This window comes from Hippoglossus stenolepis, chromosome 19, assembly GCF_022539355.2.
Source record: "Hippoglossus stenolepis isolate QCI-W04-F060 chromosome 19, HSTE1.2, whole genome shotgun sequence".
Taxonomy (NCBI): Eukaryota; Metazoa; Chordata; class Actinopteri; order Pleuronectiformes; family Pleuronectidae; genus Hippoglossus; species Hippoglossus stenolepis.
This window is the reverse complement of record NC_061501.1, coordinates 13,754,815-13,782,705: the sequence shown is the minus strand read 5'-3', so window position 1 is coordinate 13,782,705 and position 27,891 is coordinate 13,754,815. Positions and strand designations below refer to the sequence as shown.

Here is a 27,891-nt window from a genome sequence, read left to right as displayed (position 1 = left end):
AACATCAAACACTATGAGCCTACAGTTGATCTGCTGTGTTAGTGTTTGCTCGAGTCTCATGTCACATGGAGGCGATCCAAAGGGGAAAAGATTAAAGTCTCAATTGTGTTGTTGTATGAAATGTTTAGTCATTACATAGATCGACCAATGAAATGCACTCAAGCTTTATTTTAAATACATTATTCAACATCATTGAAATTGAAGAGCTCCACACGCCTGTGCTGTTTGCTGCTCTGGCTTCGTTCGCCAAATCTGTTTTTTTTTTTTTAACTCAATGGGTCTGAAACTGTGCAGTCAAGTCACAGCCCAACACAAAGCCCCAGGATGGGATCAAATGAGATGCACATGGTCGTATGGACAGAGGCACAGACTGTTGTGTTGAATTGGATTTGTTTTGGGTTTAATTCTAACAGATGTAGATAGATGCATGACACAGAAAATCTTTGCTTTATTTAATAAAAAACTTTATTTATAGAAAATATTTTTGCTTAGTTGATGCATATACACCCAATGTTTTTATATATATTCAATACACTAAGAATTCATGTATATTGTTATTTATGTCTAGCTTACATGATAAAGATACAAAAAGATGTGCAAACATATATACATGGATACAACAGGTGCTTACAGGAAAATATATATGTCATGAGTAAAAGCAGCACTATACAACTTTTCTTTACCTTTTTTATAGCATCTTCAAAATCAGTTTGGTGGTTCACTGACAGAGATTAGTGCCGCTTTCGTTCCCACTCTGTTCTCGGTAACAGATGTTCAGTGAGTTGGTATGATCTCCTGTAAGAAGTGTGTTACTGACTGATAGTAGCTGCTTTATTTGTCAGAATCAGTTCTAGCAAGTTCAAGAGTAAAGCTGAACTGTAGATCGTTTAAAAAGACCAAGAAGTCTTAAAAACCAGAGTTTATTACCAATAATCAGCGAGGAAACTTTTCAAATATCAAGAATTTTCCACAGAGTTTGTTGGAATTGTTACAGCGGCAGCTCTTCAGGTTCAGGAAGCCAAGGATCATGGACTCAGCTGTGTTTCAGTTCAGTGCGCAGTCAATAGATTAATAGGCTTTGTTTTTTCTCAACATGAAAACCCCTTAATTGCTCGGACAGCGCCCAACAGAACTAATCACCCTGTGTGGCTGCAGGGGGCGCTGTTGCTCAGTAAAAGTAACATAGTGTTGCTTTAAATAGTGAAGGTGCTTGTGTCTTGGTCCTCTGAACCAGACTGGGATTGCGCTGGATTGCACGTGTTGAGTGAAATCTCCACTGCCGGCTCCTCTTTCACGCGTCTTGAGTGTCTCTTAAGCCTCTGTCCAAGTTGCTTGGCGGTCTTGAGGACGTGTACCCTGAAGGAGGAGCCGAGGAAGGCGTAGAGGAGAGGGTTAATGCAGGCGTGGGACAGTGCCAGGCTCTCTGTCACTTGAAGAGCATGATCCAGGCCCTTGCTGACATCGCAGTTGGTCACAAGATTGTAGATGACGTCCATCGCTCGGCACAGTTTGACCACGTTGTAGGGCAGCTGGGTGAGCAGGAACACGGCCACCACAGCCAGCAGGACTCGCAGGGCACGCCACTTCCGGTCTCTTTGCACCCCGGCCGCCCGGCTCAGGATCCGTCCCACCGAGCAGTAGCACGCCACCATGACTAAGAAAGGCAGCAAGAATCTAAGTGTCACCTCCAGCAGCTCCAAGGCAGCCTTTGCTGGTCTGGCCATGCTGTGGGGGTAGACGGCTGTGCAGGCCGTCCGGTTGTGAGAGTGTTTCACTTTGGAGAAGATAAGTTCGGGAAGGCCAAGAAAGCTGGCCACAGCCCACAACACCACACACACCAGGAGCCATTGTCTCCTTAGACGGGCACCTGTCCCAGTCCTGCCTGATGGACTTTGGGTGACAGCGCGGTAGCGATCCACACTGATACACGCCAGCAGCAGCATCCCACAGCTGAAGTTGGCACTGTAGAGGAAGGAGGTGATCTTGCAGGCTGCCGAACCCAACTTCCAGCCATGAACGGCATCAGCCGCCCAGAAGGGGAGGGTGAGGAGAAGCAGTAAGTCGGAAATGGCGAGGTTAAGGATGCACACATCTGTCAGGGTTCGTAGTCGCAGCTTTGATGTGTAGACCACCACTACCAGGGTGTTCCCGGCCAGACCAACCACCAGAGCCAGGGCATAGACGACCGGCAGGAAGACGCTGGCAAAGGAGCGCACCGTCTCTTTGTCGCAGACACTGTGTTCATAATCGTAATCATACGTGTCATTAAAGCTGGGGTCCTCGTCCTCGTGATAAGAGTAATCTTCCATTATTTATTTTTTCTGTACGGGGGAAAAAAAGGTACTATTTATTTTCAAATTTGAGAACATTTCACTTTGCCCTTTTTAGTTCCTCATGCTGTGATTCACACTATGAAATAAATAATCAACCCATTGTGTTGTTTCACAGAATGAGATCATTGTATACCATGAGCTCCTCTGCAACCGGACAGAGAGGTTGTTTCTGTATTGTGCATCAGAGGAATCTCTCCTGCGTGGCTTCCCTAATGGCCTAAGCCCTGTATGTTTGAACTGTGTGTTGGCTTGAATAACCCCAGTGAAAACAGCTCTGAGGGATGAAAAGCAGACGAGAAGACTTGCCGACCCTCTAATTACCCTTTGAATTCAGATAGTGTTCATTTTGTTGGATACCGTGATCAATGTCTGCAGCTCCAAGCTCCTCTGTTTTAGTGATTATCGGCATTTAGCCCGTAGGAGACCGTCAAAAGGTCAGGAATGACAGGAATTATGTGGAAGGAGAGATGAGACACGCGGGTGTAGCCAAGGTCTCTCAACAGATTCAAATCCAGGATGTTGCTTTTTACTGGTTCAACAGAACGTCCCATGGAAGTGAGACTGTCATCTAGACTCATTGTATTGTTAACATACCCTCAAAGTTGTTTGCTCCAGATGTTATGTCTGCTGAGGACCAGTAAATACTGCCCTGTGTGTGTGAACAAGTCGACTCTTGTCTCTGATCCAAACAGATAATTGTCTTTGGAAAACAACATCTTAAAACTTGAGGAAACACCAGAATCAAACTAAATAGAAGTTAATACTTTTGGTCACGAAGATATTGCTACTGTTCACGTGACATTTGTTGGAAACTGAGAAATCCAACAGCAAAACATGACTGGCGATATAATTCATGTCCAAAAACCAAAACCAAAAAAGTATTTTGCGTATCACAAAACATTTTGGCAAAACGTGTTAATTACAAAGATGACAGTTTGTCACTTTTATGAAACGTTTACAGATTTGTTGCATAATGAGTCCTTATCTCCCAATTGGGAGGAGCAGGATTTCTGGAACAGATGTTCATGGGAACACAGAAATGTCAAGTATTCGACTGCTGTCAACAGCTGTGCTTCATATGCAAGAGGAGTAATAGGTTAATACAAGTTTGTGTTGCTGTTGTTCTGGTTATTTGATCTTCACAAATAAAATTAAATATACATATGTAAATTAATAATTAAATATAAACAATAATGTAATGATAATAGGAAATGTAATCCCATTTTGCTGATGTGTGAACAAACACTATAAATGTAAACGCGCTTTTTACGTCGTAATAAAATTAGATTTAGCTGTTGAGTTATTCTCTGTATTTTATTAGTTGTGACTATTTTTATTTACTTTTAAATGAAACAACATACAATTCATTTTTATTCTGACAGTGGAGTTTTAACCTAAAGCAACAGTGACTATAGTGATAATGATTTACTTTGGTTACTGATCAGAAAACCAAGAGTAAAACTGTGATGAGATAAACACACCCACTCAAAACAAAAGTATCAGGCTCAGTTTAGCTTGTTATCATTACCTCACTGTGGTTATGATAACCTCATAAAATATCCTGGACTTTGACTGTTGTTCTAACACTGAAGTGAACCGTTGACTTCACAAATTACAATACATTTCCATGAAAAGGCAGAAATCAAACAGCATAGTTAAAACATTATATTTCTTTAAACTAATCTGGTAAAGATTGTGGATTCAAGATTTCTGTGCGTTCCTCTAGTCAGAGTTTGGCTTGTCTTTGTTGTTGAAAACATTAAATATTTCAAGAAAACAGGAATTGAGGGCGATTTTCTTACCTCCTGTCAGTTGCTGTGTGAATTGTTTGAAGTTGATTGTTAAAAATCCGTGTTTTTTTTAAAATCACAAACAGTTGTAATGAGTCCTGAGGAGAAAAAGCTTTTTCTCCTGCAGGACTGAAGTGACTGATCTCTTTGCCTCGGCCCTGTCCCGCCTCCCTTTGCTGTCGACACTCTCCTCACCACGTAGCTCTGTGTGTGTGCTCTCTCGCTGTTTCCCCCTCGTGATGTCACACAGGGAGTCTCCTGGTCGCTGCAGTTTGTCCCATTTACTGAACTTATTGTCTGGTTTGCGGGAAATGTTCAGTTCAGTGTTTACCAGCCTGACTCACATCTGCAAAGATCCTGTGGACTAAATCACTCTATTTTACTTTTAACATGAAATGTTTAAGTATTTATTTTTCTTGCTTTTTCTTCTTTTCAATACAATTTCAGTTTCCTCAGAGAAGGTGCACTCGTCTCTCTGCGTGTTTCTGTATAAAATAAAAATACATTGATTTTGAACTAGGTGTACAACACATTTTTTTATAAAATGAAACATATTTAGTAAAGTAAAGAGACGTCATATATCATTTTATACATGATCCTGACAAGAACATTTTTTTTACAACTTCAACATCATCTAAATATTTGGATGTCACGTTCAACGGAAGATGAATTACTGAGCTGTGAGGTTTCTTTTCATTCCAGTGGTGATAAGTCGTGTATGGACACGGCTGTCGAGTCACCTCACCTCACTTTATGCAAGAGTTAACAGGGAAACCAAACTAACAGGGAAACCAAACAGGCTTTTCCGTACAGTGTGTGAACTCTGGGAGGAGTTGGGTGTGTAGAAAATGTGGTTTTGCCACAATGAAGGCACCGTAACCCTAACCGCGATCACAGAGAGTTACTAAACTAAACATCAGTCAGACTGTGTCCTCATGTACATGAGCTGACTGGAAATAATCACAGACCGTTATTGTCTCATCTGTAGCTGTCTGGCGTCCATATGTCCTGTCCTCAGGGGACAGGTGTTTTTCACTTGGGACAGGAATATAAACAGGAAGGCAGATCATTGGTCACCTTAACTGTGCCTTAGGGATCCAAGATCTTTTCTGACTCGTCTGTTCATGAAGTTTATTACTTCAACCGAGGAGGTTATGTTTTCACCCCTTGTTTGTTTGTTTGTTTGTAAGCAAGATTACGCAAAAACTACCGGACAGTTTACAATGAACCTCGATGGAAGGATGTTGTGTGCGACATTTTTATAAACTTTCTTGAACATTGCGAGAAATGGCGGATATTTATGAGAATGAGAATGAATGGAAATTTGGTGCAGGATCCAAACAATAATCTGTATCTAGTGAATTTAAATGTGGAGTCATGGGGCTTGGTCTCGGCGGAGGTGTGTGCTCTCCTTCGTAATAATAATATCTGGTTATTCATTTCATCACTTCCTCTGCAGCTTTGTCTAACACCTGGTAAAGTTGATTAATACTTCTGTGTGTCTGTATGACTTCGCCCTCTAGTGGGAGTTCTGTACAGTGTGTTTATGTTTTTGAATTATTGTTTTCCAGCTACAACTCATACTTTCAACTTCTCTCCAACAAAGAAAATCTCTTAAATGACAAACTGAAAGCTACTACGGGTGAAGATATAAACTCAACCCGTGGCTGTGATGCCATCAATCTGTCGCGGCCTCTCAGTTTCCGACCGCACACTCCGGTCGTGGGAAGTTTAAGGACAAACTCAAACCGTGAAAAGTTGTTTGTCCCTGTTGTTTGTTGAACCCCCACATCGACGAGACTGGAATACAAATGAACCACAGTGTTTCTGACTGTTCCCTGCAGGTGCTGGAAATCCTCAATGCAAAGTGGCCATTGTGATGTGCAGGGGCCGTTCTCCAGATGTTGGCAACAGGTCAGAGGAGTAATTTCATGTTTCTTGTACTGTGTTGTGCAGAGTTCACATCAATATTCCAGTCTTCTGTTTTTTTTATTGAAATGCTGCTGTGCTACTTGTTTGCGAAACCTTTGCACTTTTCTCCCTCTGTTATATTACTATTGTAATGGAAGGGGACTTTGCTCAGGGGCGGAGTGCACTTCCCAGCATGCACTTGCATTTTGAACCACCCTGCCAAATGTTTGAGGTATCACGAGGCATTAAATCAAATCTTGTTGATGCCTGTGGCGGACTGATCTTTATCCAAAAGCTCATCAGTTACATGTGTTGAAGATGTTAATGGAGAGTAATTTATTCAACCACACCTACACTTTCAGATGCACCCAACCGTTTGGAAAGAGCGTGTGAAATAATTTCGGTTGTAGATTCTCACCATTAATGGCTGTTGCAAAAATGTTCCACTTTCAGAGCAGCATAAACTAGTAGAATCGTTATTGTGGAATTTCCTATTTAAATCAAATAGTTAAATAGTGGTCGTTCCCTTTTTGTTATGAATGTGTTTCTCAGGCACGGCCAACACAGCATGATTCTCGTCCCCATGGACACACCAGGTGTAAAACGAGTCCGACCTCTCACCGTGTTCGGACAGGACGGTAGGTTTTATACCGTTTAGTTTGTATTTTTCCACACAAACAGTCTTTAAACTTTCCTCTTGTTTCTGTGCTCAGATGCCGTCCACGGAGGCCACTTTGAAGTGCACTTTGAAAATGTGCGTGTCCCTGCCTGCAACATGATTCTGGGTGAGACCTCACTGCTGCGTGGGTTTGTTTCCTTCTCAAGAAGCACACTTCCCCTGTAAAGCCATAGATATGATGGCTTATCTTTATTGTGTTTGGACACAGAGTGATCTTAACGATTATGTTCATGAGGTCACTAGGGTGGAAACATCATTCCTAATGCGTCTCTGCTGCCCCCCCGTTTTCTCATTCTCAGGAGAAGGGAGGGGGTTTGAGATTGCTCAGGGCCGGCTGGGACCGGGCAGACTGCACCACTGCATGAGAGCTGTCGGCCTGGCAGAGTTTGCACTGGAGCTGCTCTGCCAGCGAGCTGCCACCAGACAAACGTTTGGAAAGAAGCTGTACCAACATGTAAGGGATCATCTACTCTTGAGATTCCTGTGGATACAGGCTGAGCACTTTCCCACTGTTGACCCCTAGTGGTGAAGAGTTTTAGATACAACTTGAGGAATGTGTGTGTTTTCTCTCGACAGGAAGTCGTTGCTCACTGGATCGCAGAGTGTCGTCTCATGATTGAACAAACACGTCTGCTGACTCTGCACGCTGCCCAGGCACTGGATACAGTGGGAAGTCGGGCTGCTCGCAAACAGGTGAGGCTGGTAATCCCAAATCCACATCATACGATGTAGTATATAGTAAGAAAGTACATGATAATATTGATAGCAAACCTGTTTTTGCAGTGAGGATTTGTTCCTAGAGAATTATGCTGTGACTTAATAATGCAAATTTTGTTTAACAATAAGGCAGTAAAAATGTTTTCAGTTGTTTCTTAGCTGCTCCTTGATTTCCTCTTTCATTTTCGGCTTCTTAGATTGCTATGATCAAGGTGGCAGCAGCCAGAATGGCCTGTAAAGTGGTGGACTGTGCAATCCAGGTTTACGGAGGCGCTGGTGTGTCTGGAGACTTCCCACTGGCACAGATGTGAGTATTTTCTGTAGAACCAGTTCAAGAATGACAGATTCTTATCTAGTAGTACCCTGGAATGAATGTAACCATAATTATTTCTGAATTTAACTCTTGAAATGAGAACGAGCATCAAATAAATCTTCCTGATGCCGATATTCTTCCTCAGGTATTCATATGTGCGGACTCTGCGCATCGCTGACGGACCCGATGAGGTTCACCTCTCCTCCATCGCTCATCTGGAACTGAGGGATCAGCTAAAGAAGACTCAGGCCAAACTGTAAAGTAATGATCACACCAGCTGGACGTTTGTCACAACTATTTTTGCCTTAACCAAATGCTGCCTTTTGTTCCAATAACTCTTGTGAAATATGTAATATAACCAAAATGCATTAAATGTAAATTTAAGACAAATTTTCTGAATGTCAAAACATGAAACTTGATTAAAAATGACACTGGTTTATTAGGAATTCTTTTTAATGTGAACTACAAAAACAGAAAATGACAGCATTATTGTAAGACTATTGTCGTCACACTCGGTATGGGAGTGGTCTACCACATGGATGAATTCCACTGGGAGGTGGATGGGAATCAGGACACACAAGCACAGTATTTTTTTTGTACAATATAAAACAGCAATGGCCCCCATCCATTTGATACACCAGATGGCAACCCATGCAGCAGCCTCCGCTCTTCATTATCTATACATTAACATCTGGGCAGAGATCTTCAGCTGCCAAATCACTCAATCTTTTATACAACACGGCGCAGAGAGGGGAGGAGAAGGGGTTCCAGAAAGAAAAAGAAAAACTAAAAGACGTCAGTGTTTGCTCTTCTTTGATTTTTTGTGAGACCTGTGAGGAGACCGGGATTTGGAGCGGGACTTCTTGGCTGATTTCTTGGGCGTCTTGGAGCGCGACCGCCGGGATCGTTTGGGTGTGCGAGGTAATGAAGGAGATCTGGTGGGACAAACACATGATACTTCTATTACATGTTAACTCCACCAACAGCACTGTAATTACGGTTTAAAGTCGGGTACAAGCCAAGATTAGGCTCCAACATATGACGGCATTTAGGCCACTGAAAGGAGATTGAAAACAGATTTTGAACAAACCCAAAATATTAAGAGAATCTGAGTGAAAATGAGGAACGTTTTAGAAGTAACTTAATATTCAATAGAATTGTGAAACTGTTTACGCCAACAGAATCACTTCGGTTGTTGTTGGTTACATCTGCATGATATAGTTTCTCAAGAAATAATTTGATTGGTTCAAGAATTTGGATCCGATGCCAATTTACTTCCAATAAAAGTTTTTGTCTTTTAAAGTTACAACTTTATTCTCAATCTCACACTTTGTTTGTCCTCAACATGGCCCTGATAATAATCTGTCGTACCAATGTCGGATTTCTTCTCTTACCTCTTGGAGGACTTTTTGTTGCTGGTTCGGGGGGAATCTTTATGGGTGGAGCGGGAGGTTGTGTCTTTAGAGAATGATCGGTCGGAACGTTCTGATTTTTCCGACCGCTCCGAGCGAGGCGAGGAGGAGCGCCCCCGTCTGCTACTGCTCCGTGTTGGGCTGGGTGACCCACTGTGGCGCCGCTTCCTGTCAACCACAGAAGACGAATGTCTGTCAGATAGGGACCAATCCAACGTTTTAGGAAGCGCAGTTTAAAACAATAGAACAGCAACTTTACCGGTGGATGAAGCTCAAACTACTTTGCACTAAACGGCTCTCACCTCTCTTTCCTGGTTGGCGTGTCCTCCTTCTCTTTTTCCTTCTTCAAGTCTTTCAACCGAGCATCGGCTTTCTCCTTCTCTTTCTTCTCCCGCTCTTTTTCCCGCTCAAGTTTCTCCTTTTCTTTTTCCTTTAGTAAAGACAGACAATATATTACCCTCATTTTAGATATTTTCTGTATTTAGTATCCTCTTTGGTTGCATTAGCAGGGTTTACTTCAGTACCTTTTGTAGTAGTTTCTCCCTGTAATGCTCCACCTGCTCCTGAATACTCTGACCAGACTTCTTTGGCCTTTTCCCCAACTCCAGCTCATCCTGGAACTTCATGACCTTAACCTTGATAAAAACACAATAAAAGCAAAATGGTCAAAACTATTTCTTGTGAATACAAAACACCAAATATGTGTTGTCAGACGTATGGAGGTTTGCAGAGGTTGTAAAGTACCTCTATCTCTCTGAGCTTGGTGCGTTTCTCCTCATTCATTTCAGATATCTTGGTCTTAGTATCTGAATCATCTCTCGTGGGATTGGAGAAGCTCGGATTTTCGTCTGAGCGAGGGCTCCGCACGTCTTCCTCACTGTCGTCCTCATTTCTTCAGAGTTGAAAACAATTTATCAGGGTTATGGTCATGAGTGCACCAAAGCAAATGGAGTGTAACTGAAGAGATCATTATCCGCAAAGTGCACAAACACAACTCACTTCTTTGTTTGTTCTGGCTGCTCCAGCGCCTCCCATTTTGAGGTCGTCACAGCTGAGTAGGAGAAGAGAGGCGATTAGATTAACAGCACCGTGGTAAATACAGCTTCACATGCATGACAATCATTCTATCTATATAACTAGAATTTAGGTGCAACGTATTCTTACATTACAGCTGAATAATTTGCCAACTAAAAGGTCTCACCTTGAGATGATAACTCCGACTCGTCCACTGCTTCCCATTTTGAAGGCGCTACCTTGAAGGCTGCTTCTTTACACTGATCGACTACAAAACCAAGAAAATAAACTTGTAACTGTCACAGTTCATGAGGTGCACACGGTACAAAGCTTAAAACTGAGATCCTCATCACCATCAATATAAAAACGTTTTCAAGTAACCACTCACAAGGTATTCCATCTATGTCTTCTTCCATGGGTTTGATAGGAACTCCATCCAGGTCATCCAGGGGGGCTCCATCTATAGGTGCCCCGTCAATGGCCCCTCCGTCAATTGGCACTCCGTCCACATCCTCCAGTGGACTCCCATCTACGTACTCGCCTATCGGAGCCCCATCAATGTCCTCTGGTGGCTCAACCTGGGACAAAGAAGACTTTTTTTGATTTTTTTTTGGTACTTGACAGGATTGGTTTTTATTAAGTATTGCCGTGTTGAATTCTATTGTGAAATATCTTACCTCCACAACGACGCAAGGAGGTTCCTTCTCTACCGTGAGATTAACTAGACCCAGAAAGATGTTCTGCAGCTTGATGAGGAACGGGTCGGGATACACAGCCCAGTCCTCCCACGCCCGGAAACACGACATTACTCGTTGCTGCCACAAAGAAGGAAACAAGACATGAAGGACTCAAGATGATTGAGTGACCTGAGGCTCTAATTGTGTAAATGATCCAACATGGTAAGTTTACTGAATAAGATGTGAATGACATTTGGTACCTTAAAGTTCTCGCTCTGAAGGTGGCCCTGTATTGATTTGTATGTTGAATTGAGGTCTGAGAAAATCTGGCAGAGTTTTGTCTCAAAACTGTTGAGAACAGGGAAAGAATGTTTTTTTTTTTATTAGAAACGCCTGGTGACTTAAATACCTTAATGTTAAGATACATTTAAATTAAGAACATGTATTAAACAACTTACAATTTTCTGTAGTATGAGGCATTGGCAACTTTGGCAGAAGAGTTATACAGCACATCAGAAACAAGATATAACCTTGCAATCTGAAACGTTAAAGAGAAAAATACAAATTAATTTTATACCAGAACATTTTAGGCAACAGTCTTCCACAGTATTTAACATTCACTGAAGATAGTGGCCTTTTTTTGCACCAGAGCTCTGTGTTGTGACTTACCTTCTTGGGAAGAGGGGTCTTGAGGATGGAGAGAGACTCGGTGATACACTCAACGATCTCTTCAGCAGCTTCAGCGCGATTGAGACAAAACAGCATGGCCTCCGAGATGTCTCCTCTCCTTGGAGACATAGCACGAAGCATCTCCTCTAGTTTGTCCCGCTCGCTGCAGAGAGGGATGACAAGTGATCAGTAACAGCAGATTTGAAAACAGTCAAATAAATTACGATTATGCAGTTTCACTTATACATAAGGTTATGAGTCTTACTCTTCTTTCAAGCAGCCTTTCCTGATGCCGTCCTCATCATCCTCTTCCTCATCCCCATCATCGTAAGGACCATGGAGGTATGGATTAAGAGGAGGTGGATGCCAGAAAGAGCCATTTTTAAACATCCTGAAGTCATCTGTTCGCCATTTGGCTGGTGCTTCACCCTGAAAGCCATATTTTACAGTAAATATCCAAAATAAAAACCTGCAGGACTATGATATGTTGTTCTTCCATCTGTGCTACACGCCACTGACATTTTGTGCTGAATTGAAACAATCATTTAACATAGAAGTCAAACCTGCAGTATGGAGTACAGCTTCCATCTGTAGTATACGTGTGCCGGGCTCTGGTTCTCGAAAAGAAACCTGGAAGAATAACAAAGTAAAAGCCATCATAACTCTGCATTTTAACTGCTATAACAATCAATAAATTCCTGATGTGCAGTATCCCTTTACCTGTACATGGGATTGTTGATTTCTCTGTTCATGATCATGGCTTCAAACATTGGGCCTTCACGCACCACAAACTCGATCATTCGGTGGATGAGAGAGAGCAAATTCCTACAAGAAAAACACAGTTAAAACAAACAGATTCAGACTGGCCTGACTGGTGAGCACTTAAAAAAAAGCCTGCCTGTCAAAGATTAATTTATGCTCGGTGGATTGACACTCAAAACAGTCTTATCTAAGACATGATGCATGTTCCACAATGAACTGCTGCAGGACATAGCTGCTGCTGTCAAGTAAAGTTGGCTTTACAGTGCAAGACCAGGTTGATACTTGCTATTACATAAAATATCAGATGTGACCTAAATAATTCAGCCAAATACACAATTTATTATAACATATTAATATACAGACAACTGTCAGAGACTCATCTTACCGAGCATAAATTAAGTGCAATTAAGCCTCTGGGCCAATGTATAACAAAACTTATAAAATTACAACTAATGACAGAAAATCTTTAACATCAACAAATCAGACTGACAGAATATCTTTCTAACTTGTGTATGAATTGAAGTTCATGCCTGTGCTCTTTAAGGCCACAGTGCACTGCCCGGACGCTTTCTAGATATAAATTTCACAAAATGGGGAACAAATGAAGCTGAAGAACGTGCGCGAGACACTGACAAGACACTGTTAAAACGTCTTGTCAATTAAGTGCCTTTCACTTCCGACTCATCTCCAGACTAATACAAAATTGCAGTATAGGACTGTTGGCCTCAACAGGCTTAACATGTTATCTACTGGTGCAGTTGGTAATGCCTGGATACAGTGCAAATGGGATCACTAGAGTTCTGATGTGGAAATTTGGGGGAGATTTGTGCTGCAGGCTGCATATAAATTAGCCTAAAGTGGCCAACGAGACAAAGGGTGTCTTTCATTTGACAACACAGATCACATTTACTTGTATTGGAGCCGATCGTACCAATGGCAGGGTAAAACTCAGTATACTTTCCCAATCCATCCCATGATGCTTTTCAGGTCCCTCGCTGCCGCAGACAGTTCAACTTGTGCTGCTCACCAAGGCCAATGTCAAAGGTCATAGAGAAACTAATGGTGGCAAGGTTTGGATTTGTTGGCAGGGGCCAGATTTACTGAGCTCCTGATAGGGTGACAGAGGCCAAGGGGGCAGACGGTCTGATTGAGCAATGGTCAGAGAGCAGGTTTAACACAGCTACAGGTCTAGCGTCAGCAGGCTATGTATGTGGCAGAATACCATGTCACTAAAGGAACACAAGTAGATGTTGATGTATGGGGTGGAGCTGTGATGGACGAGAGTCAGGATCTTTCTCTTAACAGCATATTAAGTAAGCTCTTTAATGATGTGTAGCTATATATTTAAAAGGGAATCATGAAGGATGGTGATGGTGGTGAAAGAGCGAAATACACAACAAACCTTTCAGTCAGTATTATTCTAAGTGCTAATATGAAGACGATGTACAAATGCCTCAACCATTGCTCAGCCACACTGACCAGCCCCCTGTAGCATGCAGTGATCAACTGATCAAACTTTTGGCTTCATTATGGGATGTTTGTTTGGTCTAAGTTTGTTAACCAATTTTAAAAAAGAAAAACATGTACCTTTCTGTTGGGATAACCACTTTGACTATGGCTTGCGACAGAGTCTGTATATGAAGTCACATCAGATAATAAACATAGAATGTGAGTATTGTTAAAAAGGCAACAGGTGAAAAATATAAAAAATGCATTTAAAAGTGCAAAAAGACATGAACTTTCCTTTACTGCTGTCAGTTTTACTAAAGGCCAAACACCTGTGACACTTCTCTAACCATAAACACCTCTCTATATCACTTTTCCACACACTAACATTTCATAATATGCACACTTTTATATATAGTGCAGCTAATTCAATTTGGTGAACAAGACATAAATCTATCACTAACAGAAACTAAGATTAATACCTGTACTGACTCAGAATAAAAAGGCTAAACTCCTTCCAGCAGAATTATGAAAACACTGCTCTAACCCCTGAGAAACCCCTAGGCTGACATGCTAAGTTACCTTCTCAAACTCCTCCTTGTTTTTGGGTGGAGGAAGCATGGGAGCACTGGGGTTCTTTAGCCTCTCCCGTGGCTGTGCGTTGAAGGGAAGGCCGGAGGGAGGTGGTGGGAGTGTGTGCTCCATCATGGAAGGAGGGATGTAAATGGGATGGGGTGGAATGGGCACACCTTTGCCCCACCCTAATTTCATCTCAAAGTTCATTATCATCTTTCCTGTAATTGCAGTGAAAAGATATGTTAGGGGGGCGCTGGAGAGAACACAAGTAGGCAATCTATTGATTTAATTATAAAAAGAACTACAGCTCTATACCGTTGAGGTTCTTGAGTGCTCGCTCAGCATCCCTCCTGTTCATGAAGGCCACAAAGCCACAGTTCCTCTCCCGAGCCCTTTCTTCGTCCGTCCTCGGCCACATGATCTTCACACTGGCCAGCGGGCCATATCTGCCAAACTCTTGACACAGCATCTCCTCATTCATCTACAAAACATTAACCATAAACAGAGAAAATTTGAACATCACAAAAGGACACTTGGTTAATATTTGCAAAACCATAAGCAACACATTTCCATGTCGTCATCCCATAGGTAAATTAATAGGTTCAAATCAGTGCGCATCACTCTTCTCCACTCTTTATATCTCTGACTACAAATTCACCTGTGGATTGATGTTTCCAAGATACAAGTTGGTAGTGGATGGGTCTCCAACGTCGTGGGAACCTGGCGCACAGTCATCCAAAACTGCAGAGACAGAGAAATAAGAAGAATTTCCTACCGCTGTCGGACAGGACAATAAAGTTTCTTAGCAAGATGAAGGTATTCACAGCCACTGTATTAAGTCAAAATTACCACTGGACGGACGGTTTCTTCTTGAAGAACCATCCGCTAAAAGAAGCAGAAAAGCAGTATAAATTTTGTTTCAGGGCAAGGCTAGATCAAGGGTGACAGGGGTGTTTGAGTAAGGTGTGCAGGAAAGGGCCATTTCAGGCCAAGTTAGTATACTGGCCACAGTTAGGCAGATTATAGACACTTACATGAGCGTCTACCTTCAACGCCCGCGAGAGGCTCGAAACGGCTCACACGCCCCTTCAGCTTGTGTCTTTCGTCCCGTTCCTCTTGTATTCTGCAGGAATGACAGAATATAGATTAGATAGAACTTTATTGATCCACACATCGTGGAAATTCACTTGTTACAGCAGCAGGCAGGTCAGAATGAGGTAGACAAGAGAATAAGGAAATATAAAAAGGACAATAGAATAAAAATAAAGAATTTTAAGTTCAAATTAAAAGTAAAAAAATGCGGAAAATGTACATTCTGTACACAGGATGATTGTACGCGGCAAGAGTAAAACAGTTGTACATAAAAAGTGTGCAGACATTTTCTGTCTCTTAAAAATAGTGCAAAAAGTGTAAGTAAACATGACCAAAGCAGCATTTATTTACTTTTCACTGCCCCATTCCACACCATAACACCTGAGAAGCACTACTCCCTGCCACCTCAACACAATTGAAATATAAAGCTTACTGCTTCAGTTCTTCTTTGAAAAGTTCCAAGTTGCTCTTCTTCTTCTCCTTTTCAGTACTCTTCTTTACAGGCTGTAACACAGACGTGGAAATATTATCAGCACAGTAAAAACCAAGAATTACTTGCTACAGCCATAACAAGAGAGGCTAAGATAGCACTTACAGTTCTTTTGTCTATTGCTAAAAACTGAGGTGGGGTATCCAAGGGCAAGAAGCTTTTTGGTTGAGAGTCAAAACGTGACTTGGGCTTGTACAACTTCCCTTTCTTCTCATCAGTAGCTGCTTCTTCTGCAAGGACAAAGTGGTATTTTTGTAAATTTCACTCGAATTATTATATAATGTAATCCATGTGGGAAGAACGTATAATTGTCGTACCTTTTGTTGCATTTGCGATACCACCGCGGACAAAGGCCTTGACTTTGCCATCCCCTCCTTCAAAAGCGGCAAGAAACTCCTCGTAAATCTCCGCCGCTTGCAGCTCATCCTTCTGAACACAGAAACAAGTGTTACAAATATACATTGATCAATTATTTAGAAGCATCTGACGTGTTTTTCATATGATCACAGGTAAGAAAGACCACATTCCCCAAAAGGCAGCGCCCACTTACCTTCTTCTTTAATTCATCCTGCTCCTTCTTACTCAGCGTCCTCTTGGCCACTGCCATCTTGCCGATGCTGAAGGACTTCAGTTTGCTCTCGAGCAGCGCCTGCACATGTAAACAAAGTACAGTTGACCTCCAGCTGGCGTTTCATGGTGGAATCCCAGTTCAAATGTGATTGGTTCGTGCCACACATCCACGCAATTACAAAATGGCCACTACCGGCCACTACCCCCCCCAGTTGTTGGTAATCAATACAATGAATCAGGTGGCTTCAGTGACAGCGATGACAGGTTGGAAGTTGCGCGGGGAACTGCCACCGCCGAGTGACCGTGAGTACAACAAAGTGGACGACTCGTGTCCGCTCGGTTGTGTGATCACATACCATTTGACGGACATTCTCGAGAGTCGTGTTTACGGAGGATTTTTCAACACGTAACGTGGGAGGTGGCGACAAACGAGCACAATTAGCCCGAGGCCCGACAGGTCGGTGTCGGCGGCTGCAGCGACACCGACTGAACGCGTCGGGCGGCGAACGACTACAACAAGGAGCTACGGGCTGAAGGCCCGGGATCACAAACCTTCATTTTAATGTCTCTCAATTCAAACACGCATCAAGTAAACTTTGTTCTGGGGTTTATCTGTGTCGACATCAAGCGTTTTACGGCACCGGCGATATTTAGTTCTGGTGCAACTAGCCCCGACTGGTCCTGCTTCTAAAGCGTTAGCTTAGCTGGGCTCCATTAGCCAGTGTGGCCCGTGGGAGCTAACGGGTTAGCGTTAGCTCGTCGGTAGGTCGCTAACACCGCTGCGCACATTCGCAACCGTCGTCTCTTGTGCGTTACAAATATATCATCGGTCGAGGTTGTTCGCGCACACTAGTGTTTACGTCGTTTTCGCTGCGGTAAATGAAGCCTAGCGGACGCAAGTGCAAACGGTGAATTTACCTTAGCGCTAGCTTTCTGAGAGCCGCCAGGCGTTCGGTCCGCCATCTTTTGTGGAACTGGAGCAAAAATCGATCGTCGATTAGAAGAAACCGGGGAATGTGACACTGCAGGCGTCGCAGTGGATCACCGAGGCAACGATGGCAGAACTTATTTCCTCCTATTTTCTCTGGTGAATAACTTTACATACAAATACAATCACAACCTTCGTGTTAGGACGTTTATTAATTTTTTGGGGGGTTTCTCTGTTATTTTATTCCCATGGATTTTGTAAAGTGCTATAATTATGACAAAAATGACCCATACAGTATGTATTCACTAGGGAACACCTCCCATTCATTTCACACAGCTGCTTTTGCACATCTGATGCATGCAAGTCTTATTTTACAATCTATTACTAGTGAGAAAGAGAAATATGTACAATACTAACTAGCTGTTAGCCAGCTAGCTTCTTTTCTGGCGAGCTAACCATAGCTAGATCAACAAAATAAAACTCAAAATATAACAGTATATACTTAATAGACTGATTGATATGCATAGACTTGTGGTTGGTTGAAATGTTCATAAAGATGCTGTATGAAGAACAGGAAGAGGAAGATGATAAATTGGTCTTGATTCTGAGTCTGCAATCTTTGATGCTGAGGACCTAGACATTGTTCTACAGGATGAACGGTTGTGTGTGTGTCTTGGAATCCGGCTCTCCTAAATTAAAAATGCTACTTTGATGACATAGGAGACTGTATCACATCCACAATTTTCCATATTACTGCACATTGCTGCTTTTTCATCAATTAATAAAATCCGTCAGATAAACATGAACTCTGTCTTTATTTAGAAAGTGCTTTAAAAATATTACCGACTGTTACTGTTATTACAATGTTGTCGTAATTTACTAAGTAAGGTTTTCAATTCAGAAATCAGATCACAACAGTAAGTCTGTGACAGTGGTCTGTGCTCTCCACGCTGATTTGACATTCATTCAGTTTAGACCTATGTGCTGCTTAAAAGGACAAACTCTGATTAAAGCCTTTACTGTATCAAGGTGAAAAGAGAAAATGACATTCCATATAAATATATTAAAACAGATTTACCTTGTTTAATTTATTTGAAGGTCACAGTGGAGTCGTAGCTGCACTTTGACTGAATAGCTACACAGTTATATAGCCGATAAGTTCACTGGTTACAGCTAAATAAAAATACAGTGAGCTAGAATGAAATGTGTCTTAATAAGAACCTCTGACTGTTTTACATTTGTATTGTATTTGACTTTTTTTTCTCGTAAGCTCTTTCTTGCTTGCTTGTATTTAAATGTAAGTACTGTACTGCTGAGCTGGTCTCTTCTTGCCCAACACTTTTCATTGCACTGTTGACCCTGTGTTAACTTGCACACGACAAACAAAACTTGAACTGTTCCCTTTCCCAGCAGGTGGCGCCCTCGCCCTCCATCGCTCTCCAGCAGCCCCAACGGCCTCTTGTTACCGGTGCACTTCCCACAGCATAACAGCCTGCAGCTATCCAAACACCCATATTTTATATCATGTGTAGTCAGCTGGTGTATGGATTCACATTCCTCCATGAGAACAGTCCACAGCTGTCCCTCTGTCCCTCCACATCTGGCCACTGTGTCCTGTCTGCGCACTGCAGACACTTTGCATGAGCTACTTATGAAGTCTGTGCCACACGCAGGATATACATGGCACCGTGTTGGACTGGAATGCCAAAGTTCAGCCATGGCTTCTTCAAGTCAAGTTAATTCATGCCATCGTGGCCAGGTGCTTCAAGAAACTAACTCAGGACCCTACACCCTCCAAGCGGGGTTTTTTTTTGGGGGGGGGGAAGCCTCATCCTGTGCTCCCTCCCTCCCTCTCCCCTCCCTCCCTCCCTACCTCCCTCCAACCACGCAGAACAAACGCTATATTCATCTGCTCCAGCTCCCAGTCCCTGAAACTCCCCGCAGGACCTCCTGGCTGCAGGAGCACTCAGCAGCACAATGCCATTCGTGCCACGGGGCGAAAACAGGCGAGCAGCGGCAGGCGCCTGCTCCGCGAAGCCAACAATGTGGAGAACATGCAGCGGTTTTTGCGCATGGAGTCTCCTGTTCCTGACAGAGGTCTGTGCGCAGACCCAGCGGAGGTACACCTTTTTATTTACACCCTTTTTTAAAAAAAATGTTATTATTCATTCCAGTGCGCCAGGTGTCGTGGATCCTCCTGTGTGGAGAAGCTGGAGTTAGATTAAGAGGAATATTCTGCAGTGTTGCCTGGACTGACGCATGGTGCATTGGCGGAGGAATTAAATCAACCACAGTCCATCCTTGATATTTATACATGTTCACTGTTTAAATACACGTTTGGGAAATGGAAAACAGTCTTTTTCTCTCTATTCCTCCCACAGACCAAGCTTCACGTGCGGAGGAAACGTCACAGGGGACACTGGAGTGATTGGGAGCCAGGGGTACCCAGGAGTTTACCCTCCTAACACCAAGTGTGTGTGGAGAATCACAGTGAGTGCACTTCCATATTCACCTGTTAGTCTTATGTATCACAGACAATGACTATGATAAAAGTGATGATTAAAACCAGGCTTTTCTCAAACCAATTCACATACTCCAAACCCCCAACTTCCTTCTAAAAATACTCAACCACAGCCACAGATTTTGTTTTTAATCTTCAGTCAGATTTAATCATGTGGAAATCTTTGTTTAAGTAACACCCAAGTATCTGCTGGAAGGTGTTTACCTGTAGTTTTCTCACTCAACAACTTTTATCACTACGGTTGAAGGTGTTCCCTCAATGCTCTCTCCATGCTCTCTGTGATTTCCCAACCAGGTCCCTGAGGGCAAGGTGGTGGTCCTGTCATTCCGCTTCATTGACCTGGAGAGTGACAACCTGTGCCGCTACGACTACGTGGATGTTTACAGCGGGCATCCCAGCGGCCAGAGGCTCGGTCGCTTCTGTGGGACCTTCAAGCCAGGCGCCCTGGTCTCCACGGGCAACAAGATGGTCCTGCAGATGGTGTCTGATGCCAACACGGCCGGCAGTGGCTTCCTGGCCGTTTTCTCTGCTGCACATCCGCATGAGAGAGGTAGGCAAACGTGGGAGAAGCAGGGAGAGTGCTCTTGGCATGAGAGTATCTCGAGGGTGTAAGACGGAGCCACGTGGGATTTAGTGTCAGTCATGACTTTACCCCATAAAGGGATTTAAAAGTGGCCTGGGAGTGTGTGTGTGTTTGAGCTGAGGGTCTTGGTTTATAGAGCAAATTAACAAGGTTGTTGCCCGATTGAGGTCATTGCATAGTATCTAGCTCCAATTGTTCCAATACTGTTTATCCCTGATAAACACATTGTAACATCTGTAAACTACTGCTGATGTCGTACCCAACATTTTCGGCAGAATCGGAGGCATTTCAGATGCTGCTGTCGGTTTTTGGAACATCTCTAATGATTTCACTGAATGAAATGTACCTCCTCAAGTGGAGCTCAGCTTTTTCATAAATCTGTGAGTCACTTTCAAGGCATGCACATTGCCAGTTTCTCTTTCGCCATTGACCCTTGGGTTTTTCTTCTGTCTGAGACAAAGCTACTAGTTTCAGTATTCCGCATGTGGACAGAAAGAGAGAAACACCCCAACACTTCTCACAGTCTGATGTGGAATTTCTCACAGATTATTTTTGTTGCTGGAGCGCTTCAGTGCAGAGCTCAGGTCAGAGGAATCACAGAGTTGAATGAGACGTTTCCTCTCTGCAGGGTTGCAAACTCTCGTTGACTGTTTTACTTGAATTTGAATGGCTGGTTCCCTGTACCCAGGCAGCTGACAGCTGTAATGGACAATGTCTATTAACCAGCCTGTCTGGCTCTGACACGATGGATTTAACAGATAAGTTGTTGCTCTTCTGTCAAAACTGCACAGGACAACACATCCTCCGTTTGTGTCTATTTCTGGGAAAGTACGAGATTATACTTCTTTAGACATGTTTGAAAGGAAACATCAACTAAATTGTATGTTACAGAGAAATCATGCCCTTAGAGATTCTCCTCTCCGACAGTGTAAACAGCTCATGTGGTTATCGCACTGAACTTTGATAGCCCTGGAAGCATTTAGTCTTTTTTTAACCTGCACTCTTTGCAGGAGTGACCTGTTTTTTTCCGGTGTTCGTAATAACAAAGAAGGCACCGAGTCGCCCTTTTAAACAAGACTTCATGAACATGCGGTTTACTCCCAATTCCTGCGTTTAACAGGATTGTAAAGTCATTTCCTCCAAGCAACAGGAATGATAAATCGCCAAGTAATCGTCCAATCACCACCCTGATGATGATGATCCAAGATTTAACATCTGTCATTTCTCCGCAGGGGAACAGTACTGCGGAGGCAGATTGGATAAACCCTCTGGGACTTTCAAAACGCCCAACTGGCCTGAGAAGGACTACCCAGCGGGAGTCACCTGTTCCTGGCACTTAGTGGCACCAAAGAACCAGGTCTGAATTTGTACTATTATTACCTCCGTCTAGAAGGTTATGTCTGTTTGTTTGTTAGCAGTATTACGGATGACCACAAAACTTGGTGAAAGGATGCAGTCAAGGTCACGGAAGAACCTGTTATATCACTGACTTCCATGGAATAATTAAAGCATCTTGATGAATAAATCAGGCCTATTTAGGAGATTGTTGGGCCTTGGCAGCGATGTGTGCTCTACTGAATCTAGATGTATCTTCATTTTTCAAAGTAAAGGGAGGTATGATATCTAAATGTCAAATGTAAAAGTTCAGTTTTAGTTGTGGTATTCGATTTTGCAAGAGAAAAGTTTTGCGGTTGAATGAGGCATGTAGAAATGGAGCATCACACATGCATAATACATTACCTACAGCTCAGCGTAGAAAGAGTTGTAGGCTACATCATCCCACAAATGCTTAGTAGCCTTTAATCAAATGCCGTGGTCTGATGTTGGGGTGTGTTACAAGCTTGTGGTGGTAGAAAGAGGATTTTTACTTGTACTATGTCTCTTGCTGCAGATTATTGAAGTCAAGTTTGAGAAGTTTGATGTGGAAAGAGACAACTACTGCCGCTACGACCACGTCTCCATTTTCAACGGGGCAGAAATCAACGACGCCAAGAGGATCGGGAAATACTGTGGAGACAGCCCCCCAGCGTAGGTGACCCGGCCATGCCGAGGATTTTATTTTCACCGTCCTATGATCTCATCTCAAGTTTTACCCTCAGTCCGGTCGTCTGGTTGTGTTTCTCTGCAGCCCAGTGTTCTCCGAGGGGAACCAGCTCCTAATCCAGTTCCTGTCAGATCTCAGTCTAACCGCAGACGGCTTCATCGGACACTACAAGTTCAGACCAAAGAAGTTCCCCACCACCACGGCACCACCCACCACCACCACGCAGCCAGCCACCACCAGGCCCATACGTAGGTAGCAACTTTTATCCAATAAGAACCTCTAGAGGATTTCTAACATCTGTATTTGTTGATGAAGCTACGTGACGATAATGTCTGTGCTCTACTGGAGTTTATCTTTTGGTTTAAATACAGGAGGGCTGGTCTGTAATCTGTTTCTGATAGCAGATCTGGGCAAGACACACAATAAGTGACTTGTACTTAAGTAAAAATACAACGTAGTCGCAATTAACTCCTTCAATGCTCTTTTATACTGCTTTTTAATTTGGAAATCTGAATAAGACCTTCTTTTTACTACATCTGAATATAGCTAACATAAGTACAATATTCACGTTAACATGAAATTGTTAAAAGTGGCAAAACAAACTGTGGATTTCTTCTACGAAACCTGCAGTTGTGCTGCATCATTCTCCTCTGTGCAAACACACTGTACGTCCAAATATAGACTCAGCCAACGACAGCACTTGTCAAACACACTGAGTCCATCTACAGTGTGGGCGTGTGTCTGCACCCACAATCGCAGCTCATTTTCCGACTCGCATCCACACACGCTGTTGTTCTTTCCCTCGGTCAAGCCAAGGTACTTTGGCAGCTCCCTGCATGTGATGTTTTACAGTGACGCCGCTCTCTGGTTGGCTCATCTCCTCAAATAATATTTAGACAATCGCCTCGTATTCTTTCTTTCATGGATTCTATGAAATGTCTAACTCTAAAAAACAGATGTTCTCTGTGTCTCGCTATTTTACAAACTGTACAACGTCTCCGAGGCCGAGACTGTAAATAAACCCACAGTAGAAACAGATGCAACCATAGCTTACATATGGTTCCAGTGGAAGGTAAGATTACAGAGATTGAACTGTGTGTGTGTGTGTGTGTGTGTGTGTGTGTGTGTGTGTGTGTGTGTGTGTGTGTGTGTGTGTGTGTGTGTGTGTGTGTGTGTGTGTGTGTGTGTGTGTGTGTGTGTGTGTGTCCGCAGCTCTGAAGTACTCCGTCGCCCTGTGCCAGCAGAAATGCAAAAGACGGGGAACGCTCGAGACTAATTACTGCTCCAGCAACTTTGGTAAGAACATCACTGCTTATTGCAAATTATTTAAACCGCAGAGAAAGTCACTGATATACGCTCCAGATTTGCTCATGATTATTGAACACATACTCTGATCTCACACAGTCTGAACCTCAGCCGTGCAGCCCCTCCCAAGTTCTACGTCAGCAGAACCCACATTAGCACCAAATCTCCCCCAACAAGCAGTTTACAGTCCTGATCGTGTCCCTATCTTTGCACCTCTTGTTTTCTTTCTTCGGCGCATCTCAAAGACTTCCTTGATAGCCCGCCAGGAAGTGAGGGAGTGTGTACAGTAGGACACAGTTGCCCTCAGTGTAAACACACACACACACGCTCTCAGCCTCTGACTGTGGGCAAACTGTTGATAAATGACCGTGTTGATTCGGGCTCGGCCTCCGTTTGCTAATCTCGCGCTCTCTGATGTTTTCCTCCCGGAGATGTTTACCACATGCGTTAGACTGGCGTTTCCAAGAGCTCCGCCTGGATTTGCATCACGAGCCAAGGAAAGGAAAGGCGATGTGGGAAGAAAAAAAGTAGCTCGTGCGATGTGGTGGCGTAATCGGCACATGATGTTACTTCACATTTCAGTATCGAGGGTCGAAAATAGTTTATCTAATCCACAGTGGAGGTTGCAAGTTCTTCATGCGTCTCTGGCTTCGTCCCACAATTAAAAGACATGCAGATCGGGGTCAGGTGTATTAGAGACTCTAAATTCTGCGAATGTAATTGTGAATGGTTGTTTGTTTCTATATGTTGCCCCTGGGATACGTTGTCGATCTGTCCAGGGTGTATCAGCTGGGATTGGCTCCAGCTCCTCCCACGACCCTCAAAGCATAATCGGTATAGATTAAGGATGCATGGATGAATAATCTACACCTAAAGTCATAGCTTCGGTACTGCTGAATCTAATAGTGTGATATATGGGTTTTGAATTGTCAAAAGCAGTTCACTGGTTGTATGTAAGAACAGCAACAGTTAAAAAAAACATTAATGAAACAGGCAGATCTCTGGACAGTCTCATCTCTGACGGGAAATGAAACTGACCATGAGGTCCAGACATATTGCTACCATCCGTGTACAGAATCTCGTTCATGCTGAATGAGATCAGATTCCTCCTGGCTCTGCTATCTGCACTAAATGTCTGGTCTCCGCCATGGTCAGCAAGTTCAAACAATAAAACTGTATTGTTTTGTACTTTCAGAGACCCCGTCAGTCTGAACAGGAAATAACTGAAACGTATCCCTTTCACATTTTTACCGCACAGAACAGACACGGGGAGAACTGTGGGGTTCAAGTCTCGATGCTGATCAATTAAGCTGTAAAACCATTTCTCAAATTCCCACTTTTTGAATCTCTAAAATAAGTAAGTTTTACTTTTTTTTTATGGCTCCATGCCGGGAACAACATGTTTGCGGGTTGTGCGTCCATCAGTCCCATTATTCTGAACACGATATCTTAAGAATGCATGGAGGGAATTTCTTGAAATTTGGTTCAAACACTCCGACTCACGAATGAACTGATTACATTTGGTGGTGGTTAAAGGGCTGTGACCTCACAAAGCACTTTTTTGTGAACTCTTGTGAACATGATATCTCAGGGTCACCTCCAGGGAAGCCTTTCAAATTGAGTTCAAACATTCACTCCGACTTACTGATGAGATTTTGGTGGTCAAAGGTCACTGGGACCTTACAAAAGACATTTCTTTGTATTTGTCTGAACGCAACATGTCAGGAACTCCTTGAGAGAATGTCTTCAAAGTTGGTACAAGGGTTAACTTGCGCTCAAAGATGAACTGATAAGATTTTGCTGGTCAAAGGTTAAGGCGACCTCACAACTCTTCGTTATCTGAAGAATCCTTTCCCCATCTTGTCCGGTTGTCACTTGGACTCAAAGATGAACTGATTTCAGCTGCCAAAGGTCAAAGGTCACAGTGACTTAAAATTACATTATGCTTGACGATTGCAATTCTCACATTTAACTTTGGTTTCGTCACAGGCCACATTCTTCACGCTCTCATCTTAAGTCTTAAATCTAAAGAGTCTCAGTAGACGGAATCCTCAATGTTTTATTTTGTGGGTTTTTGAGAAGAAGCTGTTCGCTCATGGGTTAAATGAAGGAGCCATAAAAAGGTCATAAAAGGAGCGATGAAAGCCTGGAAGGAACTTATGGAGAGGCAATGCAGTTAATTCACTTTGACATCTTTTACTGACAGGCTGCACTTCAAAGATGAGAATTAATGCGCGGTATGATGAAGTATGATGCCTTGTTACACCTGTGTGGATGTTAAATTCCACAATTTAAATTTTTGGCACTTTTCTCTGATGTTGAAACATTGGTTTAATACTTCTGTAATCTTTGATTTTTCCTTACCTTCTTTGTGTGTCTGACAGTAATAACCGGCACTGTTATTACGGCGGTGATGAGAGAAGGAAGCATGTACGCCACAGTCTCCATCATCAACGTGTATAAAGAAGGCAGCCTGGCCATCCAGCAGGCAGGAAAGACCATGAGCACCAAGATCATTATCTTGTGCAAGAAGTGCCCATTTATCAGAAGAGGTAAGTGCTGGTGAAATTAAATTGGCTCAGCGCTCTTGAGACTGTGCCCTCTGATGTATGAAATCACTGCTGCAGAAAACCGGTCGTTATCTAAATGATGAAAATCCCCGTGCGCTTCCTGGTTGGCTGTTTTGAATAACCTATGGCTCTGAGTTTGCCTCCTCTGCTGTGCCGTCACACTCGGTCGATAGCGCTCGCCCCCAAAAGTGTGAGGTGAGCAGAAGAACTCACTGTCGATGACACATTCTATATGTTTATATGTACGCATATAAACATATAGTATACACGTGCCACGTGGAGATTCTGATGTTTGGCCTCCCTGAATGTCTCTGCCGTCCCGCCACTGCATTCAGGTTTGTTTTGTGTGACCTCCCCAGGCTTGAACTACATCTTCATGGGCCAGGTGGACGAGGACGGCCGCGGGAAAATCGCCCCGCAGCACTTCGTCATGGCGTTCAAGACGAAGAACCAGAAGGTGCTCAACGTTCTGAAAAACAAGCACTGCTGAGCTGCAGTGGCTCTGAGGATCTCCACTGGACTGGTGTGTGCCCGGGGGGGCTCAGCCGTGGATGGAAATCAATTATTAAGCAAGCAACAAATCTCCGTCTCAACAACACAAACACGGGCCACAAAAAAACAACACTGATTCTGGATGCAGAGCTGCCAAAAAGTAAAAGGGAGCTCAGATTTTTCTATTTATTAATTTTGCTGTGGTTTTGGAATAAACAAGATAACATTAAGAACTTCCTCAATTTAAGACACATCAGTTTGTCTCTTTCGCAACTTCAGCAAATTTGGTAATCAGCTCCAATCTATCTCCATATTCGCTGCTCATTCGTACTCATAGTCTGCATAGTCACATTCCTGTCATACACTGCAGCCAGGAGCCCAGAATAGAGTGTATAGCAATTCACAGACTCATGTTTATCTATCAGATTATTTAAAATGTTCTGAACTAGTATGATGGCTCCATTAAGTTAAAATCAATTCATAATTGAATTTTCCTTTTCAGGCTTTAGTGTGTTCTTGATTAAGCAACAATACTTGGCTAACTAATAAGCCTGACTTGTATCCAAAGGTGATTCATTGCAGCTGATGTTGTCGGTTCAATAGCGGTGTTCAGTTTTAATGGGGGGGGTTAGGAAGTTTAAAATGTGGTGATTAAAGTGCAATATTTAATATATACCTGTTTCTTTTTTTAAAAAAATCGATTTTCATGCCGGTTCGATGTGAAACAAAGACATTCTTAGCTAAAGCTCCTTTCTTTAGTTTGTTTACAGATGCAACGCTCCACCATTAGCACACATCACGTACTCACGTCATCGTTTTTTAAAGGAAGAGGTATGAAATGAGAAATATTTTCATATGAAAAAGTCTGTGAATATTATTTATATTTTACTGTTCTCATTTGCCCAAATAAAACTCCTGAAACATTCAACTTTGCTTTGCAGTTTGTGTGCGAGAGACGGAGATCGATCCAGACAAATATAATCTGCAAAGCCTGGGA

The 27,891-nt window shown here is 42.9% G+C and overlaps 4 protein-coding genes across 10 annotated transcripts in view; 2 read left to right on the top strand and 2 right to left on the bottom strand.

The window, feature by feature from the left end:
• The window catches only part of LOC118098690 (nephrocystin-3), a 29,035-nt gene extending 20,850 nt beyond the window's left edge, over window positions 1-8,185 (top strand). Inside the window, 7 exon segments of the mRNA XM_035142743.2 lie at window positions 5,968-6,037; window positions 6,587-6,672; window positions 6,748-6,819; window positions 7,013-7,167; window positions 7,290-7,406; window positions 7,628-7,737; window positions 7,889-8,185. Of these exon segments, the coding sequence (XP_034998634.2) occupies window positions 5,968-6,037; window positions 6,587-6,672; window positions 6,748-6,819; window positions 7,013-7,167; window positions 7,290-7,406; window positions 7,628-7,737; window positions 7,889-8,003 (725 nt within the window). The 3' untranslated portion in view covers window positions 8,004-8,185.
• ackr4b (atypical chemokine receptor 4b) lies at window positions 149-4,343 on the bottom strand. The gene is made up of 2 exons (XM_035142757.1): window positions 4,136-4,343; window positions 149-2,321 (listed from the first exon to the last, which is right to left on the bottom strand). Exon 2 carries the CDS (start codon window positions 2,307-2,309, stop codon window positions 1,194-1,196), a length of 1,116 nt encoding a protein of 371 aa, XP_034998648.1. The 5' UTR covers window positions 2,310-2,321; window positions 4,136-4,343; the 3' UTR covers window positions 149-1,193.
• Window positions 8,163-17,465, bottom strand: LOC118098687 (U2 snRNP-associated SURP domain containing). Of its 7 annotated transcripts, none has more exons than XM_035142746.2 (26): window positions 17,370-17,465; window positions 16,432-16,530; window positions 16,199-16,310; window positions 15,987-16,111; window positions 15,825-15,895; window positions 15,334-15,422; window positions 15,149-15,184; window positions 14,958-15,040; window positions 14,615-14,780; window positions 14,306-14,517; window positions 13,865-13,908; window positions 12,236-12,340; window positions 12,079-12,145; window positions 11,781-11,944; window positions 11,516-11,678; window positions 11,305-11,384; window positions 11,107-11,194; window positions 10,847-10,984; window positions 10,558-10,747; window positions 10,357-10,437; window positions 10,155-10,206; window positions 9,900-10,047; window positions 9,680-9,790; window positions 9,458-9,585; window positions 9,138-9,347; window positions 8,163-8,678 (listed from the first exon to the last, which is right to left on the bottom strand). In XM_035142746.2, the coding sequence occupies exons 1-26, from the start codon at window positions 17,412-17,414 to the stop codon at window positions 8,540-8,542; spliced, it is 2,946 nt and encodes a 981-aa protein (XP_034998637.1). In that variant the 5' UTR covers window positions 17,415-17,465; the 3' UTR covers window positions 8,163-8,539. The 7 variants fall into 7 exon arrangements, with proteins under 7 accessions (XP_034998637.1, XP_034998640.1, XP_047193810.1 ...); XM_035142749.2 differs by having other exon boundaries at window positions 9,138-9,323; XM_047337854.1 differs by having other exon boundaries at window positions 10,558-10,984.
• Window positions 17,466-19,241: 1,776 nt separating this feature from the next.
• On the top strand, window positions 19,242-27,822 carry pcolce2b (procollagen C-endopeptidase enhancer 2b). Its single transcript, XM_035142755.2, has 9 exons — window positions 19,242-19,499; window positions 19,761-19,869; window positions 20,195-20,450; window positions 21,716-21,840; window positions 22,375-22,511; window positions 22,612-22,775; window positions 23,740-23,823; window positions 26,217-26,384; window positions 26,762-27,822. Exons 1-9 carry the CDS (start codon window positions 19,357-19,359, stop codon window positions 26,890-26,892), a joined length of 1,317 nt encoding a protein of 438 aa, XP_034998646.1. The 5' UTR covers window positions 19,242-19,356; the 3' UTR covers window positions 26,893-27,822.
• The last annotated feature ends 69 nt before the right edge of the window (window positions 27,823-27,891 follow it).

Excerpts from the sequence above, each read along its gene's own strand:
- ackr4b (XM_035142757.1), bottom strand. The coding sequence starts at position 2,309 with ATGGAAGATTACTCTTATCACGAGGACGAGGACCCCAGCTTTAATGAC.
- LOC118098687 (XM_047337854.1), bottom strand. The coding sequence starts at position 17,414 with ATGGCGGACCGAACGCCTGGCGGCTCTCAGAAAGCTAGCGCTAAG. Across the intron at positions 12,341-13,864 it reads GTGGTTATCCCAACAGAAAG|GAATTTGCTCTCTCTCATCC; the intron begins GTACATGTTTTT and ends TTTTTCTTGTAG. Across the intron at positions 10,048-10,154 it reads CAGCCAGAACAAACAAAGAA|AAATGAGGACGACAGTGAGG; the intron begins GTGAGTTGTGTT and ends TCAACTCTGAAG.
- pcolce2b (XM_035142755.2), top strand. The coding sequence starts at position 19,357 with ATGCCATTCGTGCCACGGGGCGAAAACAGGCGAGCAGCGGCAGGCGCC. Across the intron at positions 21,841-22,374 it reads TAGTGGCACCAAAGAACCAG|ATTATTGAAGTCAAGTTTGA; the intron begins GTCTGAATTTGT and ends CTCTTGCTGCAG. Across the intron at positions 23,824-26,216 it reads TTACTGCTCCAGCAACTTTG|TAATAACCGGCACTGTTATT; the intron begins GTAAGAACATCA and ends TGTGTCTGACAG.